Genomic DNA, 22,077 nt, shown 5'->3' with positions numbered 1-22,077 from the left:
TTTGGTATCATGAAGCTTGTACTAAAAATGACTTTACTGTATTTTATATTTGTGATAATTGTGAGGCTGATGATATTTAACTATTAATGTTGTAACATTGAGACTGATATTGTTTTAATTAGTTATTTTTAAGAGTTATAATATTTTATTATTTTAATTTTATTACTAAAGTATGTTTTACTACTATTTTTAAATTTTTATATTTAGTTATTGTTGAAGTACACCAGATACACAGAAGCTAAAGGTAAATAATAATAAGATCGGATATATGTAATAATATAATAATAATATGTATAATTGATACGAATAACTATAGTGCTCTGAGGCGTAATATAAAACAACGACTAATCGTCCTACAGGCTACTACATAGAACGAATATGATGCTAGTAATACAAAATGCCTAATCAGCGTCTGCTGTACTACAGTGTGAATAATTTTACTTATAATCTACATACTATAGGGTGTGTTGTTTACATTCAACACTTCCCCTTAAACAATATACCCTAACTTAGAATTAATATATCTTATTCCCATCATCTCCCTGAGTTCCTGGAATCTTGGTCGTGGAGTTGGCTTAGTCAATATGTCAGCTAACTGCTCCTTGCTTGGCACATACTCCAGAGAAAACATCCCTTCACTGAACTTCTCACGAATGTAATGATAGCGAATATCGATGTGTTTTGTTCGCTTATGATATTCTGGATTTTTCACTAGTTTGATGGCGCTTTGATTGTCTGCATACAAAACAGGTGTATCTCCCTGTGGCTCCAGAAGATCACTGATAAGTAGCGTCAACCAAGTGAGTTCCTGTATAGATTGGCTCAGCGCTATGTATTCTGCCTCAGTAGTCGAAAGTGCTACCGATTTTTGTCTTTGTGAACACCATGCTACGATTCCATCTCCCATCATGAAAATGAATCCTGATGTCGATCGTCTTGTTGTTGTGTCACCAGCATAGTCTGCGTCACTATATCCACGCAACTTCGGTGTTACACTAGAATCATAAATTAAACCATAATTAAATGTTCCCTTTAAATATTTAAATATACGTTTCACCGCATTCCAATGAATTGTCAGAGGCTTTTCTAGATAACGACTGACAAGATTTACTGCAAAAGTTATATCAGGCCTTGTTATTTGGCTTAGATACAACAAACTTCCAACTGCTTCTCTGTATGGAACTTCCCCTGCTTCCAATGATCCTGACAAATTTGGATCTAATGAGTGTTGCGGATCTGTGGGAATATGCAGGACTTTGGTTTCTTCCATATTGAACCTCTCTAAAATGCTCTTGCAATATGAAGATTGGTGTATGAAAATTGAACCATCAGGTCTCTGATCAATTTCAATACCCAAGAAATGATCAAGTTCACCTTCCTTCGTCTCGAAGTTGTCCTTTAGATACTTCACCATTATGTCCACCAGCTGGTTATTTGTTGCTGCGATTAGTCCATCGTCTACAAAAATAGCGACAATTAGTAATTGATTGTTTTTATTACTTACGAATACACAAGGATCTGCTTTTGTTTCCTTTAGGTCAAAGTTCATCAGCATATTTTTGAACATTTTGTTCCAGCACCTGGGTGCCTGTTTCAACCCATATAGGCTCCGTTGAAGTTTGCATACTAACTGTGTTCCATCTTCGTAACCTTTAGGCTGTTTCATATAAATGTCTTCTTCAAGATCTCCATATAAGAATGCTGTTTTAATGTCAAATTGTCTGAGTACTAATTTTCTGGCTGCTGCTATCGCAAGTATTACTCGAATAGAATCATATTTCACTACTGGGCTGAACGTTTCTTGAAAATCTATTCCATGAACTTGCGCACATCCCTTTATTACTAACCTTGCTTTGTACCGATCGACATCTCCGTTCGCTTTGTATTTAGTCTTGTATATCCAACCATTATTTATAGGTTTTTTATTTTGAGGCAAGTCCACAAGTGTCCATGTTTTATTTTTATTCAATGACAACATTTCATCGTTCATTGCTGCCTTCCAATCATCTGAATTGTCACCTGTCATAGCGTCTTCGTATGTAACTGGATCATTACATGCTGAAAATAATGCATCTTTATACCTTATAGGTTTATTGAGTTTTCCTCTGTCTCTGAGTGTCATTCTTGTTTGCTCTTCAGCTCCTATTGGTATCTGTTCATCATCATCCAACTTTTCTTCGTCGTCGTTGTTGTCTTCCTCATCTCCAGCTTCACCTTCCGAATTTATTTCTTCCTCTTCTTCTTTATTTATGATTTTTACTTGTGTAGCTGTAGATGGACTTGTTGACTCTTTGAATATTACATCTCTGCTTATTGAAATTTCTCTTCCATCAAAGCATATACGATATCCTTTGGTTTCTTCTGAGTATCCAACGAATATACCTTTTCTACCCTTCTTTTGATCCCATTTTCTTCGTTTTTCTTTTGGTATATGTGCATATACTTCGCTACCAAAAATTTTCAGATGATTTATATGTGGTGTTTTATTGAACCATAATTCATAAGGTGTTTTTCCTTCTCGATCTGTGTTACCTGTACGATTTATTGTATACACGACTGTATTCACTGCTTCTGCCCAAAGTGTCTTGGATAGATTTTTGCTATATAACATAGTTCTGGCCGCTTCTACAATTGTTCGCATTGATCTTTCCGCCTTTCCATTTTGCTGGGGTGTGTATGGTACACTCGTCTCATGTTTTATTCCAAATTTATCCAATAAGGCTTTTACTTCAGTATTTTTATATTCCAGACCACAATCACTTCTTAAAGTAATTACTGAAATATTTAACTGATTTTTGACTGTATTTAAAAATAGTTCAAATTTATTTTTAACTTCTGATTTTTGGCTCATAAAATACACATATGTATATTTAGAATAATCATCCTTGAATATAACAAAATACCGCTTACCTCCAAGTGAATTTTCCTCCATAGGGCCACAGACATCACTGTGAATTAATTGACCTGGTTTTGTAGTTTTTGTATTGCTCAGTGTAAATGGCTCTCTGTGTTGTTTACCATAAATGCAAGCTTCGCAGAAAAATTTGTTTTTCGTTTCTGTAAATGGAATCCGCATATGTTTCAAGTAGCTCCGAACATATTGGACATTCTGATGACTCAACATTTCATGCCACTGTAGTAATGTGAGAGTTTTAACTGCAACATTTGCTTGTTCAGCTTCTTGCACTGACTTTGTCTTCAGAGCCATTGAAAACATTTTATTCTCACGAACTCCAATAGCAACTATTTGATTATCCCTTTTAAATGTACATCCATCGCTGTCTGTCATCATTTTTATACCTTTGTCAAGGCACGCTCCACACGAAAACAAATTTACCTTAAGATCAGGTACATGTAAAACGTTTGACAAATGACTGTCAACCCATTTATTACCGATTTTCGCTTGAACATTTATATTCCCTTTGCCAATTGCCATGATATGTTTGCCATCACCAATACGTACTGGTAACTGAACTTCAAATGACTCATAGTTACTGAACCATTCTCTTCTGCTAGTCATGTGATCGCTAGCACCTGAATTCACATACCATTTTTCTGACTCACTGATTTTGATGTCCTTTGATTGTACACCAACCAACGCATTTCCTGAGTTGCTCTTATTTCTTTCTTTTTGTTCTTTTAAGAAAATCCGGCATTCACGTCTCCAATGCCCTGGTTTTTTACAATGATTACACTTGCCTGGTTTTTTATCATTGTTCCATTGATTTTCAGAATTGCCAATTTTCGTACGTTTTTCTTTATTTGTTCCAAATGATTTCTTTGCCGAAAATGCACTACTACTTGCAGTATATCTCTCAGCATCATAACTTTGAGTTTGTCTTGTTTCCTCTACCATGAGTCTAGATGACAGATTAGACAATGTTTTGTCCACATTTGGTATCGAATCCCACGCACTGTAGAAATGTTTATAATTTTCTGGCAAAGTCATTAGTATCTTGGTCATAAGCATTGAGTCGGATATTGGTTCACCTAACTGCTTTAATTTTCTACTAAGACTCTCCAATTTCGAAATATGAATCGCCATATTGTCATCTGGGTCTTTAACATAGCTGTAGAACTTTTGTTGAATCAACGTTACACTCGAGTCCGACTTTTGTTCATATACACTAAGCAACTTGTCCCACATTTCCTTAGCCGTGTCACAATTCATTATGTACTGCAGTGGTTGTTCATCCACTGACGTGACTATATACTTTTGAGCCTTGTTGTCCGCTTTTTTATATATTGAATAATCTACACCATACCTTTTTCTTGCATCTTCTTCAGTTTCTGAACTTGATTTTGTAAGAGCAGGTTTTTTCGATTTTCCGGTCACAACATCAAATATATCGGCTGCAGTCATTATGACTTTTATTTGGAATTTCCATGTTTCCCAATTGTCATTACCGGTTAGTTTATTAATTTTTATAGATTCGTTTTCCATAGTAACAAATTATCTGTACAATGTCTGTACACTATACATGTAATAATAACAAACACAATTGCTGCGCTTCACACGATCGATGCACTAACACTGCACTGCACTATACTTCGCGAATTATTATTGCTGTACACTGTCTGTACACAAACACGCGATTCGTAAATCAATAATTATTGTATCAAACATACACGACTTTATTATAATTACCTTACTATACTGGGTCCATAACCTGTTGAAGTACACCAGATACACAGAAGCTAAAGGTAAATAATAATAAGATCGGATATATGTAATAATATAATAATAATATGTATAATTGATACGAATAACTATAGTGCTCTGAGGCGTAATATAAAACAACGACTAATCGTCCTACAGGCTACTACATAGAACGAATATGATGCTAGTAATACAAAATGCCTAATCAGCGTCTGCTGTACTACAGTGTGAATAATTTTACTTATAATCTACATACTATAGGGTGTGTTGTTTACATTCAACAGTTATAAAGGCTCAAACTATACAAATGTTATAACTTGTTGTTTATTATTATATTAGGTATGTTCTACCACTGTTTTTTAATATTAATATTTAGTTATAAAGGCTCAAACTATAAAAATGTTATAACTTGTTGTTTATATGTTTATTATTATATTAGGTATGTTCTACCACTGTTTTTTTTAAATATTTATACTTAGTTATAAAGGCTCAAAATATAAAAATGTTATAACTTGTTGTTTATTATTATATTAGGTATGTTCTACCACTGTTTTTTAAATATTCATATTTAGTTATAAAGGCTTAAACTATTAAAAACTAATTTTGATTAATATATTATGTATGTGTTACATTTGTCCCCTACTACTGTTACATTTGATCCAGAACCGGGTTACATTTCTGTTTGTTTTTAGATCAGATTTTACAGATTCACCTATGGAAGTTAATGTTCAATTTATACATATTTCTTAAGATTACAAGTTACAGAATCATTTTAGTGCAAAATCAATGCTAGAAAGTTAAAATTTTCCTATAAATAAATAATAGTATGGGAAATGTTACAATTGTACCCGGTCTCCCCTACATACCTATATTTAAACGCTAATGTGTACGCTGAAAATTCCCCGTCCGTTGAAGAAATTACCAAGCACGTTCGCAATATCCACTGCGATTTATCAACAATGATCGCCGTGCCGAAAAATGAATACAGTTTCGTGAATCAGATCAAATTGTTTGCATACAGGCAACTTGCAGAGTGTTGGTACAAGAAAATTCATGAAAATGATGTGGAGTACGTGATCAAAAATAACGGCGGCCATGCTGAAGCTGACATCGTCGAATGGGTAATATATTATATTATATTATATTATTATTATTATAAATTATAATGTCTATATCGTATTTTACTTTAGTCGATCAGACTAGAAGAATTTGACGGGTCAGCGGTGTTTTCTTATACAAACTATTGATGTGCGGCATACCTATATAAATAAATATATATATATACACAGTGGCGTAACTGGATAAAAAACTAGGGGGGGCAATGTAATTTATTCACCATAATCAAAACCCTGAGTCCCTGACCCCTACATTGATTTAGTCTTAAAACCAAGGCTTCAAACCGAAATGATTTTTGTGGTTAATGGTTTTAGTTCTTCTTTAATTTTTTTCGGTTTAAAAAATCGGTTAATATTGATCCTACATTTCATGGTTATTAAAAACCGATTTTTAAATTAATAAAATCGGTTAATTTTTTTTTAATAATATGAATAATATGTTTATACTGTCTATGTTAGAAACAAATTGTAGCCCGTAGGTAACAGTTACCCATATTGTTAAATATTATTAAGTACCTAGAGAGGTCATTAATAAAATGTGCTATGAGTAGTTTAAAAAGTAGGTAAGTAGTATAAATATTATATACACATATTGACATATTTTATGCTTGGGGAACAATAAATAATAAATAAATAACCATCAAATAATTTAATTACTTTATTAACAAATAAAAGAAAGAATAGGTTTTATTTTTTGTTATTTTAGTGTGAGTTTTCTGTTACCTCCTACTCCATTCGAAACAAATTCATCAATTACTTTGTCAAAATCTATTGGCACTTCTCTTTGAATTTGTAATAATGCTAACCCGCTTAAGCGCTCTTGTCCCATGCTGGTTCTTAAGTAACTTTTTAGGCGTTTTAAGCAGGAAAATGTTCTTTCACAAGAGGAAGTATTTGTTGGTATAGTCAAAAATATTTTTATAATTTTTGTGTAGTTTGTAAATCCTATTTGTATATCACCACATAACAAATATGATATTTTATTATCGATGTTAAACTCATCATACTTTGTCTTGAACATTCGATTAAACATAGCAAGCTCAATAGTGACTTCATTAAAATCTAAGTTATATGTTTCACATACTAATTTTATTGAATTATTTTCCGGTTTTTCACTGATAATAACATCCTTCATAGCTTGTAGTATATTAAGATCGTTTTCTTTAAATCTGTCTTGTATTTCTTTTATTACAATATCTAAAACAATGTAATAGATGTTAATTTTATACATATCTTGAACACTTGTTATGTCTGTGGAATTAACTTGACCTCCTCCCAATTTTAGTGGAATAGTTCTTTTTCTGGGAAGTTTTGGAGAGCTAATATTGTTTTTTTTTGTTATTTCCATAGCTTTGTTCCAAGTTTTATCGAATTCTGTAACTGATCTATGCTCACTTAAAATAGCTACTGTTTGAAGTGTCATTGTTATTATTTTATCTGTTCATAATATGAACCATTAAAATTAAAATTATTTAGTAAGAATGGTAGGAAAAAAACTTTTGTTTCAAAAATGTATTAAATATTTTAGTAATACTCACTGGTCTGGACATTTGTAGTTTTTTTTGATCTCGATGACATGAAATCGACCAACGTCAACTGTCGTTTATTTGACATATTTTTAAAAAACGTAATTAATAATTATTTAGGAAAGCACACTATCGTAACGTAACAGAATATAATGTCGTAATAAGACAAGTACAAGTCCAACTGAACAGTGATATAAGGAATTAGCAAGACAAAATAATATAATAATTATCTTTATTATACTAATATACCATTATCAGTTACTTGTTATTGATCTAAAATTAACCTGCCGTTCAGCCGTACGTTCCTGTAGTCATAATCTCGATTTCAAGATAATAACGTGTTCCCCAATCACGGATAATAATAGTCACGAGTAATACGATTATTGCCATAACACTGACAATACGTCAACATTGTAATATTATTCAACAAGAGAAACATAAAATAAATTTAAACTTTTATAAAGTAATTTGAGGAAAAAAATATTTTAATATTATAATAATATGTTAACAGTCTTGTTCAAAATACTTTTTAAATGTGGATTATTTGTGGGGGGGCAAAATGATACTTTTGCCCACCCACAAACATTTCTGGGGGGCAATTGCCCCCCCCTTGCCCCCCGCAATTACGCCACTGTATATACATGCTATATGTTATATATTAATATATGAATACGTTGTTGTTATTGATACATAATATTAGTATAGTAGATGATGAAATATAATATAATGTAATATATATAATATATATATTACATTTACTTCACTGTTAATATTTTTGTATAATATTATATTATTATATAGAAAAAACAAAATGCGTTATATTTATTATTATTATTATTAGTTTATTATTTCTAAAGTATAATTAAAATACGAATATCGTGCGTTACATATTGTTACAAATTATAACTTAACTATAAAATAATAGTATACATTCCAAGGAAAAAAAAAATACGATATACATATATTATATATATAGGTAGGTACATGAATTATATTTCCTCACTTCGCCCGTAAACAGATTATATTGAATAATACGGTCGTGTATGACTAGGCAGTATGCGGCTGTATTGGCTGGGAAATTATTAGCTGCCTCTATCTCGATACGTAAATCAATACTTGAAGTCTTAGCGTCATCGTTTTGTCGCGAACAATCTATACATATAAATGGACCCACCTCTTTATATGTTTCCCTCGACAAGCACGGCTGAGCGCTAAATCGTTCATAATAATGTTTCTGGAAATCAACATAATTCTGATAGAACATGGTGAATAGATTTTTGTCGAAGCTTTCGTTGAAATCTTCATATCTTCATTCTACAGAATTAATATATGCTTTAACGTTTGTCAGCGAGCACGCGTCATAATCGACGTTATAACCGTCTGACACGGTCCCGGGTGCGTTCTTGAGAAAAGCGATTATTAAGCATCTAGGTATCTCTAACTGAGGGCATGTCTTTACCACCCAACTGTACTTGCTGGTCTAAGGTAAATTGGGATACTCACAAAGCTCCCAATTTCTAAAAGCACAATTTATCATTTTTTTACAATCGATGATTTTAAGCAGTTTCAATCTCTCTCGGTCATCGACTTTAATAACAGGTATTTTCCACAGTGCTCGCGTCAGCTGTACTTTGACTTTTTTCACCATAGTCTTAACCGGCTCGGTCGTCAAGTCCTCCCCCGCCATGCTAGTGAAATGCAGTGAACTCAGATCCGACATAGATCTATTCAATATGAGCTGCTGACTGCAATTCACCAGTATCCACTTGTAGTCCTCACAAAAACCGAAAACATGCTTTAACGGTGTACAACCACTCAACGAACCGTCTTTAATGAAATTAGCATTTTTATTAGTGATATCCCAGGCAGCGTTTTGCAAGATATTAGCGTCATCAGGTGTATACGAACAAAAGCCTTTCATTGAGCTAGTTATTCCGGGTTTTTTTTCACCCGTTGTACTTCGGTAGAGTTTATCTCGTATTTCATTTCGTTGAAAAAATTTGTCAAACCGTTGTGGGCTAGGCTAATTCCTGTTTTAATTTCACCGGGCTTCGTTATTTTACCCTCGATATAAATAAAACTATCGCTCGGAAACGTATGTGCGTCTCGGTTTTGAATAGCGATACGGATTTTGTCCCCATTATCCAGTGCACTCGTGGAAAACGGCAGGAAAGAATGTATTAACATTTCACGATTCGTTTACATATGCACCGCCCACATCTAAGTACGATTTATCCATAGTGTTAATGCGTGATATAAAGTAACAAATAAAAAATGTCTACTTGTTTGCGATCAAACGTAAAAATTTACGATTATGGAGCCTAAATTAATATCGAAGCTATTAGTTACGACAAAACGCGATTACTTTTTAACTATGATAGTTTTAATTACGGATTTATTGATACGGCGATAGAAAAACATTTTAACGAAAAAAACAATTCTCGAACAAAGAGATGTAGTAGTTGTACATTTTTTCACGAAATGAAATTCAATAAAAATTCGTACAGAAATCTTAAAAAAATTTATCCGTTGTTGAGTACAAACCAATGTGAATTAATAATAAATTCATATTTAAATCCAGAAAAGAAGATATCATCGACAAAGAAAAGGGCGATTATTGGACGGGAGCGGAAGCCAGGTGTCGAGCGACGGTGAGCCGTTCCAATCCAATTGTCAATCAGATGAAGAATGCCATCAAAATCATGTCAAAAACAATAAAGGAGTCACCAAACGCCAAATTTATAAAAAAAACGAGATTTTCGAGGAAGATAACAATAGAACAATTGCTTTATGAATATCCTACGTGTCCCCCACAATCGTATAGAAAAATTAAAGAATATTATAACAATAGGAATTTAAACTCTAATTTAATTAATTGTAAATACGCAGAGAGAGATGTTTATATTTGGTGTTTAAAACTATGCGATTGGCGAATTGTAGATTACATTAATTATTATAAAGACCCAAAGGTCAAACCATATTTTAACGCGTACAATAGATTACGAGATAAAGTGTATTGCGGCGTTCAGCAGTCCGTCGATGTAGCGAATAAGTTATTATTACATCAATATTCGAACACAGAAAATGTTTACGATTTTTTAACAGAACTTATTAATATATAAGATAGACGCGTTCCTAAATTGAACACGTTAGCTATACATGGCGAACCGTGTTCTGGTAAAAATTTTTTTTTTTGACGCTGTAGCCGCTTTTTTCTTAATTTACGGGCAACTGGGTACCGCTAACAGAACCAATAATTTTGCCTTTCAAGAAGCTGTAGATAAGAGATTAATGTTGTGGAACGAACCAAATTACGATTCTTCTCATATTGAACAATTAAAAGAACTTTTAGGTGGGGACACTACTAGGATAAAAATAAAATATTACGGGGACGCAGCGGTCCAAGGTCCACCAATAATTATTTTGACAAATGATATGCTATCTATATTTGGAATGGAAGCATTTAGAAGCCGCATTAAATTACATAAGTGGCGTAGAGCTGATTTTCTAATTAATTATACTTTAAAAATTAATCCTTTGTTCATTATCAATCTTTTTGATATGTATAATATAAATATAAACAATGTATTATAAACAAATGGTTTTTTTATTTACATTTAATCATTTACAATATTATTTTTCCATTGTTGTAGTCTTAAATTATTTTCATAATGTTTGCCGAGTTCAGCTTGGGTCATTTCCTCGCTTGAATTTTCGAACTGCTGTATATTTGATTTAGGTGTTGTTGACGTCGACGTTGAAGATTGCGTGCTCGTATGTTCAGTACGTTTATACAAAAACGGCGGCGGCGTAAGTAATTGCTATATATTTGTGGTACTGGTGTTTGCCGGTGATATAAATTGATTATTGAACGCCGACAATTCTTCGTAATACATATCTCCACTTTTAACGTTATCTACTACCATTAACGCATTTTCTAGTTCAGTATGCGGTGTATTGAAACGTGAATACGAATATGGTAAACCGTATTCGCATATCATTTCAGTTTGTATGTCCCATGTACATTCGATATCAGTAAATTTATCGGGAACGAAATATGCGTTAGTAGTAGTCAATTGTGGTACTGCGCAAACACCGACGTGCAATGAAGGTTGAATTTTAACAGAAGTAGACGGTTTTAATCCTTGTTTCACGTACTGTCCGCATTCAATTGGCTCGATATAACGATTGAAATTGTTTGAAAATTTTTTTCCAATTGTTATCAGACAATATTTGAAAATTATTATTTACATTACTCGACGACTGGCCTTTAGCATTATCGATATTAATTTGATTAGGTAAGCTGATACCAGACGTATCGGTTATTTTAAAACCAGTGTGGTTTAAACCTCCTGTTTGCGTACGACCGGTGTAAACATTGTTCCAAGGCATCGATAGATAAGATAAAGTAGGTGTATATGTATAATCAATAATTTTTTTACCAATGAGTGCACTAGCATCGACCTTGGTAATTTTTTCATTTATCATCTGCCATCCGATATCACCATTGTTCATTACCTTGTTTGCGTACATAGCGTAATACGACGGAAACTGCATTGGTAAATTCAATAATGAACACGGTAAAGTTGCACCATCACTCCAATTAGGTTTTAACCAATTGTTCGGATAATCGGATCAGTACCGTACATGGTTGATATTACTTTTTTTTTAAAGTTTCGTCAATCATATCCAAAGACGTTGGTCTCATGGTGTTTGTTGCCGTTCCGAACTTATATACACAATTGAAACCTCGAGTACTGTTCACCAAGCCCGTAGCATATTGAATAAATTTATTTTGATTCAATGTGGCTAGGTTGCTCGTTGAAGCGTTTGTTTCAAACGCTGTTCTTGGATTGCGTAGTACTACACTACATTTAGTTTGCAACACTCTTACACCACGTATATTACATACAATATTGTTGAACTCACTAGGCGACAATACGGTTTGTCAACAGGTAAGTACATTAGAGATGTTGTTCCCATACATTCTGAAGTATAACTTCCAAGCTGCAATTGAACGCTTGCCACACCATAACTGATAAGCGAATGATTCTTTCTAAAAACCAACTTATGTCCTGTTGTGTTATGAAATGGCCTAGGTATAACACTATTTTCAGTACTAGGATTCCCAGTATCTGGATCAGTAGCTGTTTCATTCCCCGTACCAGGAAGTTTGGTCTTCTTGGGGGTGCTACTACCACCTGGTGCCTCATCATTTTCGCGTTTACCAACACTTGAACTTGAAACGTTCATAGATGCAGACGGTAAATTAGGATCACGTCCTCCGTCGTAATTCCAATCGAGATCTGGGTCCGTTTCGTAATTCCAATCGCTTGTAATCTCTTCAACGTCGTCCTCCTCCTGAATCGTACGGTCACTGACAACTGACAAAGTATCCTCTGTAGGTGGTTCTCCTAAAACATATAGTGGTAAATTACGACGTTGTCTTGCAATGTTATGTTGTGTAATTGCATATCTTTTTTGACTGCTATTCAATGTATTCCAATTTGGACGTTCAGGAGAAGGAGGACCTAAATAACGAAATTTCATTATTACCTTGTAATTTTCCTGATTTTCGTTTATGCGGATCGAACCAATTGATACCTGAACCTTCTTCGGACGGTCTTGGGTACACACTGTTGTTGTTGCCAAACGGCCAACTCACCGTTTCTGCGTAATCTTCTAGTTGTTGTTTAATTTTAAGACCACCAATCATAACGCCTGCTGTTATCAGTTGATGTGATAAACATTCATGTTTCGCATTATCAATTGCTTTTTGATCCAAAGAGTTTATATACGGTATACTACGGCTGTTATCAATACTTGCGTTGTAATAATCGACATCATGTTCCAGTGCTACCCAATCAGCACAATTGTCTGGTAAACTATTGAAATTACTTTTACCATATTTATCCACCACTCTGTTGCCTGGACCGACAAATTGCGTTTTTGGAAGTGTTATACCTCCATTCTTATAGTTCGTAGTTTGTGGAGTTGGCGTAGACATCATCCACTCAGTACCTGTCGTGTCCATTATAACAGTATAACTAACAATACTCTACACGTATCATTGTATATTTATTATATAATAGCTGATTCTTATCTATCAAACTTCTATAAGCTGGACGCTTGCTCGACGACGACCACGACGACAAACTGACCTTGAATGCCTTAGCATGGCCATGTGCGCTACGCGCCGGTTATATAATATTTATTTATATATAATCATTATTTAATATAATATTATAATATAATATTTATTTATATATCATCATTATATCATTTCATTATTATTATAGTAAATAATACACTCAGTTCTATTATTGATCCTCTTAATCAAATCCGTGACAATATCAATACCCCCCGCACGCATTCATCGTAAAAGCGTCCACCACCACTCCACCCGCGACACCGACCACATCAAAGGGCTCCCCGCCGTCCCTCTCACTATCGTCGTCGCTGCAGTCCTCGCCGCGGTCACTACCGGATGTTTCAGGGCCTAAAATTGTGTGCAGTAGCACACACTATGTGCAGTAGCAAATTTAAAAGTGTGCAGTTCCTTTTTTTTGGCTTTAATAAATTTTTATTTAAATTATTTTCAATATTGATTATTGAAAATTACTAATTACCAAATTGTATTTGTTTAAAATCCTTAACACACAAAAATAAAAATAAATAATAATGCCGACTACACGGTCACCCGGCCGCGGCGCCGATAACGACATTCCAACGCATGACGTCGGAATGTTGTAGTACCAATCTACGTTAGCAGACCTATAGTACAACCACAGATTATATAAAACCAGATGGTGCACTCCCTATTCGGCCCATGTAATTCTCAAAAATGCGAAAAATCCAAACCTACCTCAAATCAGTGTCACCACGGATAGGGAAAATAAGGCTTTATAAGAAATTATTGTTTATTAACTACACATCACTGACTTTTTTGACACTGTTCAGCCGTTGTACCACAGATTATATAAATTATAAATATTATATATTTAAATATATAGTAATATAATATATATTTAAATATATAGTACCGAATTACTGTTATTGTTTTGCTGCTCATTGCTCAACGTACGCGGTATGCTGAGTGTGAATTTTTTTATTTATTAAACTTTTTTATTTAATCTTCATTATTTTTTCATTATTTTTCATATCTGATTCTGTAAGATACCCGATTTTTGATATCCGTAAAACTTAGGATAACATGAAATTACATGTTAAACCATGCCCGTTTAGTTAGCTTTTCGAATTATTTTTTGGACGTAAAATTTAAAAATTAAAAATCTGGCTTCTTTTACGGAATCTGATTTTAATCTTCTCTACCTATAATTTTTTTTATTTATTAATCTTTTGTGTATTGAACTTGTGAAGAAAATTATAATAAGTGAGCTTACATTCCTGCCACAGACCAACATTTGTTTTTATATTAAAAATAATGTATTTCCTACTTGTCTTTGTGATGTACACAGTAAAATATTTTTAAATTGTGTAACAGAGTCACTATTTCTTGAAGTGTAAATAAAAATATCGAAAAAGAGAAAACAAATTTAGTATTCTGGAATAATATGCACAAAAAAATATTTTAAATATTTAAAAAACACTTCTCAAAAAATGTTGGCGAAGTATTTGTGTGCTTAACATGAATATCTGTTAAAAGTTTTAAAGTAGATTTGATAAACATAAGCCCCAAGATTATAACAGACTAATCCATATATTGAATTAAAGATACGCAAAATTTTATATGATTTTTGGGATTCCCTTAGCATTGAGCCATTGACGCTCAAAGTACATACAATATTATATTATTATGTATTAAATATTATTTGATACAATAATTAAAAATTATGGTAAAAGTTGTGGTACATTAATTTATTTATCTTATGTGACCCTACTGATTTGAGGTAGGTTCGTGTTATCAGTAAATCGAAGAAGTGCACCATCTGGTTTTATATAATCTGTGGTACAACTGTCGCAGTTACCAAAGATAATAACACAATAGATGAAATTTCATCTATTCTGTGATAATAATGTTAAGTATAATATTATACAATATGACCGTATTTGTGGTGGTAAAATTGATGAGGTAATTGTGGTAATTTTGTTATCATGAAATGGTAATATGACATTTTTAATTCGGTAATTCTATCCTTGATATAGCCTGCCTAGTTCAAACATTATATTATAACGTTTATACAGGGTGTTTCTGAAATGAATGAGGAAACTAGTATATGCGTACTCAGTGTGATGACCCAATGATGATTTTTTTGAAAATTTTTTTCTACCTTCAAAATCTGGGTTTTTACATTTTATTTTTAGAACATTATCTTTAATGTAAAAATAAATACTCTAGTTGTATTTTTTATAAAAATCTCATACGAATCGAGGTATCACATCATTTTTGAGCTTGTCGAGCGTTTTTCACGCTCGAACCGCCGACTAAAAAAAAAATGGTGTGGCACATCGATTTGTATGAGAAAACTACAAGATAAACAGTGGTGATAATTATTTGTTGAAATTTAACATACACGATTAATTAACACATTGTTTTACATTGTCAACTAATAAAAATGATAAATAATAACATAATTAGGATTAACAGAGTTTTAAATGATCGAATTTACTAACACACATTTAAGTTAGGTTTGTGTTTTAAATGTACAGGTAATAAAATATGGTCACTTTGATCCGTAACGCCATAGTTCATAAGTTAGAGATAAAAGAAACTAACTATTTGTATTCTTATTTACACTGAAAATCCAGTTTTGGATATCGCAGTAACATAATTATTTTGGCTCGATAAGATAAAAATTTAATAGTGTACTTATTATTAGTTTGATATTATACTTTTATTGTTAATATCGAATTGACTATATTTCTTACATAAGGAACATTAGTTGATTTAAACAACACCATTGAACAACACTACAACAGTACAACACTTTAAATTCGTTTTTAAGATTTAAAAGTTTTTAATTTACGTTTTGAATAATGGAGTACACTAATGTTGAATATGCAGATATGGTTTTCATTTTGGGTAAGTACTAATTAATTTAATAAATTAGATTATTTACAACTAATATCACCAATTTGTGATGTGTTTAATAACTAATGTTAATACACAGCATTAATAACTGTATTTTTTTTAGCCCAAATCATACCTGGTTAATTTATTTTCAGTGACATGTAATAAGAAACAAAGTATTTATTTGTTAAATAATTATGACTAGGTTTAGCAGATGGAAATGGAAATCTTGCAGCTAGATTATGGGTAGAACGATTTCCTCAGCGTAGAGTGCCTCAACCAAATACTTTTTTAGCAACTTATCTTCGTTTGAGAGAAAGTGGTAAGACTACTAAATAAATTTGTCATTTTCAATAAGTATGCACTGACAAATTTAAAATGTTGTGTTTTTCAGGTAACGTGAGACCTGGGAATATTAATCGTGGACGCCCGAGATTTGTACAAAATGTGGCTAACGAAGAATTGGTACTTGGTTTAGTACACGAAGATCCGGAACTTAGTGTCCGACGTATTGCCTCAAGAACTGGAATTTCTCCATCAGTAGTATGGAGAATATTACACCAAAACAACATGTACCCATACCATCGGCAACGAGTTCAAGAATTACTACCACGTGACTATCCTGCAAGGTTGATTTTTTCGCAAACAATTATTGATAGAATCACAATAAATCCAAATTTTTTAAAAAATATTTTATTTACTGACGAAGCTGCATTTACCAAAGATGGGATTTTTAACCAACACAACTCGCATTTGTGGTCAGAGGAAAATCCACATGCTATACGTATAAGGGGTTCCCAATACAAATTTAGTATAAATATTTGGTGTGGATTAGTTGGAAATACTTTATTGGGCCCACATGAACTACCGGCTAGATTAAATGGCCAAGGATTTTTACATTTTATTATGTATGATCTTCCGGTACTATTAGAGAATGTACCATTGGAAGACCAAGAAACAATGTGGTTTATGTTAGATGGTGCACCTCCTCATCATACAAATGCAGTCCGACAACAATTGCATTATCTTTTCCTAGACAAACTTATTGGTAGACAAGCTGGAAACAATGCTCAATATCGCCCAGACATTACATGGCCACCCCGTAGTCCTGATTTTAATCCATGTGACTTTTTCTTATGGGGTTTTATGAAGGAACAAGTTTATTCCAAAGAAGTCAATAATAGAGATGAACTTTTGATGAGAATACATAATGTAGCTGATATAATTCGTCAAACGCCAAATTTGATTGAAAAAACTTGGAGTTCACTACATCGTCGTATGGAAAAGTGTATCGAAGTTAACGGGGGTCACATTGAACAACTTTTGTAGATTAAAATTGATTTTAAAAATAAAGAGTATGTTATTATGATTATTTTACAATGTAAAAAAATGTGTTAATTAATCGTGTATGTTAAATTTCAACAAATAACTATCACCACTGTTTATATTGTAGTTTTCTCATACAAATCGATGTGCCATACCATTTTTTTTTTAGTCGGCGGTTCGAGCGTGAAAAACGCTCGACAAGCTCAAAAATGATGTGACACCTCGATTCGTATGAGATTTTTACAAAAAATACAACTTGAGTATTTATTTTTACATTTAAGATAATTTTATAAAAATAAATTGAAAAAACCCAGATTTTGAAGGTAGAAAAAAATTTTCAAAAAAATCATCATTGGGTCATCACACTGAGTACGCATATACTAGTTTCCTCATTCATTTCAGAAACACCCTGTATTATAACCGTAGACCGTGATACCGTACTAGTATGGTTATAATAATTATTAATCAATGTAATTTGTAATATAATATTCAGTAAACGAATTTAAATGTATTTAGTATAATGGAAAAATATTTAATAAAAAAGTCTACTGTTCAACTGCAAGCAGTACAAACACAAATATCTGAAGAAGGCGAGTACCTTCATATCTTTTTTATGAGCTTTTGCTTTTGCAATTAGTTTTGTAGGTGTTATAGTTAGGTACCTACCTATTATACAATATATATTATTAATTTTATTTATGATTTTGGCTTTTGCTAATGCTTCAATATTTTATTCTTAATGCTTTTAGGTAATAATGAGGCATGCTCTTTTACTAATGATGATAGTAATAATGGCGAATTAGATACTAGTGTAGACATATCAAGTTCTGGTAGAATTCATTTAGATCCTTGTTTTGAAAAATTAAAGCATCAAATGGATATGGAAGAACAAAAGTCAGATGTAGTGTTTGTTTTCTTAATAAAAAGACAGTATTAATGAATACTAAACTACGCAATAAACTTCCGGCTATATGTTCCGAAGAAGGAACGATTCCAAGAAACAAACTTTTAAATAATCATTTAACATCGACTATGCACAAAGAATGTATAAAAGTTCACCGTCTTAGTAAATTATCTAATGTTCAAAAATCATTTTTAAATTTTCTTATCAATTATGATCATTTGAAATTATTATGTTTTGTGTCAGATCTTGGCTATAATTTTCTAGATATAAAAAATTATTACAAAGTGACAATGTTTTAATTTTTCATATTCAAAATCAAACTGAAGCATTTAAAATACGGATGACTGAATTAAAAAATAATGCTTTACCAGGAGGTTGGGAAAATACATTTGAAGAAACAATAATAGTTGAAAATATTGAAGAAGGTATTCAGTACAAACTTCATGATATAGAATTATTTAAAAGAATTATTAATGACCAACGTCGTAAAATTCACCATTTATACGTCAGTGATTATAGAAAGTTTGAAGCAATACGTAATGACACTTTAGAATCGATATTAAATTTTCTGAGTGGTAAATTGGATTCTTCAGAGTGGGAAGATAATAATCAAAGAAATTAAAATGGAAGTAACTGATGCTGACCTCAAACTAGGCCATCGTAAAGTGTGCCCTGATTTTCCTCTTATGGATTTTATTCTATCCTACCGTGAAGCTGCTGATTGCTCTGAAGTAAAGGGGAAAAAATTATCTGTTGAACTTCTAAAAGTACTTATAAGCTATTCAAGTTGGAAATAACACAGTAGCAATGGTAATTTTACACTTTTACTAGTATTTATTGATTTTACTTCATAGATATATTAAATTATAGGTATTATTTTTGTTTATAGCATGAATTTTAAAGATAATGTTTATAATTAATTTTCATAATAATATTTACATTTTTTTTGAAATAAAATATTAAGTTGATTATTAACATTTTTGTTTCAGACTAGAATATTAGCTGTAAAACCGCACAGTGCAGATGTGGAACGGCTAATATCTTATTATAATATATTAAAAACCCAAATGAGATCATCATTATCTCCTGAAGTTATTCACAACTCTCTATATATAAAACTAAATATGTCTTGTCTGTCGAAATTCAACCCTCATCCAGCTGTGTTATATTGGCTTAAAGATAAAAAAAAGGCATGATAAGGTACACCCAAATGCAGTAAAACAAGAATGGTTTACAGGGGTTTTCTCTGAAGCCTCTAAAACTATTCATTTTTCTGACCAAAATTGTACAAAAATTGGTTTTTAAATAAATTTACATAATTATTTAAGTAGAATATTTTGTTAATTATTGTTCCTATTAAAGTAGATATTTGTGATTACTAAATTATTTAATAATATAATAAGTACCTATATTAAATTATTAACCCATGCTATTTCATTTTTCATTTTAAAATGTTTAGTCATATAGCCATATAGGTATCAAGGACTTTTATAGATTTTTTTAGATTGCAACTTATTAAAACTAATAATAAAAGGCAAAAACAATTATGCAACGAAGTGCAGTGACATACATAAATATTTTCAATGGAGAGTAGGGGGTATATTAAAAATGATACGTATATATATTTATCAAAATTTGTTGTTTAACGACTTTTAACCATTTTAATATTATAGTTATTTGTATATTTTAAAAGTTAAAGGAGGGACTGAACGTCAGCGAGAAAACGTCCGATTCAAACAATTTTTTTTTCAAACTGTAATAAACTATTCAATAAAATTGAATATTTGATATTTCAGATGAATTTTTTTACATTTAAATCAGTATAACTGTATATTATGTAAAAAACTTAAAATCATACGCTGTGAAAAAAATTATCAACGATGGATAAATAAATATGTAATATTTCATAATACTAATTACACAAATTATTGTTTTTGTATATTAATTAACATTTAATCAGCATAATATACGCCAATTTTATTATTGTCTGTCAAAGAAAATTTGCTGAAACATTAAACGATTTATATAATATTACTAATTTACGAATATATTTTTCAAGATTACGTATTACATTGTTTATTAATTTATGTTGTATTTGTAAGGCGCAAGTATTGTAGTAATTATATTCCTCTATTGGCGTACAAAGGTAATTTGAGAGCACGAGCAGTTAAAAAAAATTTACCCACCTGCTCACGCATTTTTATTTTATAACGTACCCTAATAATTTTTGTTTCAATTAGTGATTCATTTATATATTGTTTATGAATAATATTTTATGCTATAATCTTCAGTATAAAATACGTAGGTTAGGTTATGATATGATAATTATAGAATTATACTTGTGTATAAAAAGTATCTACCTATCTATGTAATAGATATGTATATATTTTCAAAAAAAAAAATGCTGCGAATGATAATTTGTATAGCCGATAGGACTAAGCCACTTAGGTCAATTATAATTTATATGTAATATGTTTGAATCGTATATGTCTTTATGTGTTATCTTATTCACGTCGTCGATAACATAACAGAAAGTCTCTAAATAAATAACAATTATTTAATTATTTAATTATTAATGATAAAACATTAAATATTGAAATAAATGGATTCAAGTATTGACATCCTGCATGTCTAACTGTTCACGCCAGTAATTATTGGTAGTAGTAAACTAGTAACTAATAAATTTTCGCTAGATTTTTATTACGGTTTATATATTTTTAAATTATTTATTCCCGTGAAAATGGATCAACTCAACAAAAAAACTCGTCGCTGCGCATCAAAAAAATTATCAGTTAAAAAATCGCTGAGTTCTCGAGTGATGAATATTCTAGGAATTCGTGATAAGACTAAGAGGTAGGTACCTATATATTATTATTATTAATTTAATACAATTCACTAAAATTATGTTAACAAAGTCCTAATCCAGAAATCGCAGAACCTATTGTAGAATCATGTTACTTAGGTGCTGACAATCAACCACCATGTTCATCAAAGGAAATAATTAGGTAAAGTTTTAAGTGTAATAATTTTTAGGTTGTTATTCAGATGTATAATACCATAACTATAATATTAATTAAAAATAAATTATAATTAAACTTAATCTATGTACTAGTATGATTTTTAATTATATAATACAATTTTATTGTAATTATTTTTAAGTCACAATCCAGAGGCCATAGAATCTGTTATGGCACCTTTTTTCTTGGGAGCTGTTAATCAAACACCATGCTCATCGAGGGAAAAATTAGGTAAAGTTTAATAATTTATAGCCATTTTATTGTATGAAATCTACTATAAATTTTTATTTTTATATATAATACATACATCATATTCCTTTTTTTTTTATGGCTTAGTAAAATCTTGGATTTGAAGGACAACGAAATTAATGATTGTGGTAGAGAAGAAGTTTTACATAATTTGACAGTTGATGAATCTATATCTAGTAATAAAGAAACTAAGTATGATTTTTAATTTTAATTTTGATTGAATATAGATGAGCCTAATAATTTGTGAAA

At 31.5% G+C, this 22,077-nt stretch overlaps 1 protein-coding gene and 3 pseudogenes across 2 annotated transcripts; 2 read left to right on the top strand and 2 right to left on the bottom strand.

The window, feature by feature from the left end:
- LOC149062665 (uncharacterized) overlaps positions 1 to 22,077 on the bottom strand; it is a 410,648-nt pseudogene that overhangs the window by 325,809 nt on the left and 62,762 nt on the right.
- LOC107170758 (uncharacterized) lies at positions 9,548 to 10,895 on the top strand (annotated as a pseudogene).
- LOC149062674 (uncharacterized) lies at positions 11,123 to 12,266 on the bottom strand (annotated as a pseudogene).
- Positions 21,303 to 22,033, top strand: LOC149062673 (uncharacterized). 2 transcript variants are annotated; one of them, XM_089217939.1, is made up of 3 exons: positions 21,303 to 21,415; positions 21,478 to 21,567; positions 21,916 to 22,033. In XM_089217939.1, the coding sequence occupies exons 1-3, from the start codon at positions 21,303 to 21,305 to the stop codon at positions 22,031 to 22,033; spliced, it is 321 nt and encodes a 106-aa protein (XP_089074065.1). The 2 variants fall into 2 exon arrangements, 1 of the variants encoding a protein (XP_089074065.1); XR_016189916.1 differs by lacking the exons at positions 21,303 to 21,415; positions 21,916 to 22,033 and adding an exon at positions 21,722 to 21,804 and having other exon boundaries at positions 21,482 to 21,567.

Source organism: Diuraphis noxia, unplaced genomic scaffold (genome assembly GCF_037042655.1).
Source record: "Diuraphis noxia isolate RWA-SAM2 unplaced genomic scaffold, SU_Dnox_SAM2 contig0001, whole genome shotgun sequence".
In the NCBI taxonomy this organism is placed as follows: domain Eukaryota; kingdom Metazoa; phylum Arthropoda; class Insecta; order Hemiptera; family Aphididae; genus Diuraphis; species Diuraphis noxia.
This window is presented reverse-complemented; position numbering and strand designations above follow the sequence as displayed.

Coding starts and splice junctions, on each gene's coding strand:
- LOC149062673 (XM_089217939.1), top strand. CDS start 21,303: ATGGATCAACTCAACAAAAAAACTCGTCGCTGCGCATCAAAAAAATTA. Junction 21,416..21,477: donor ATTCGTGATAAGACTAAGAG/GTAGGTACCTAT, acceptor ATGTTAACAAAG/TCCTAATCCAGAAATCGCAG. Junction 21,568..21,915: donor TCATCAAAGGAAATAATTAG/GTAAAGTTTTAA, acceptor TTTATGGCTTAG/TAAAATCTTGGATTTGAAGG.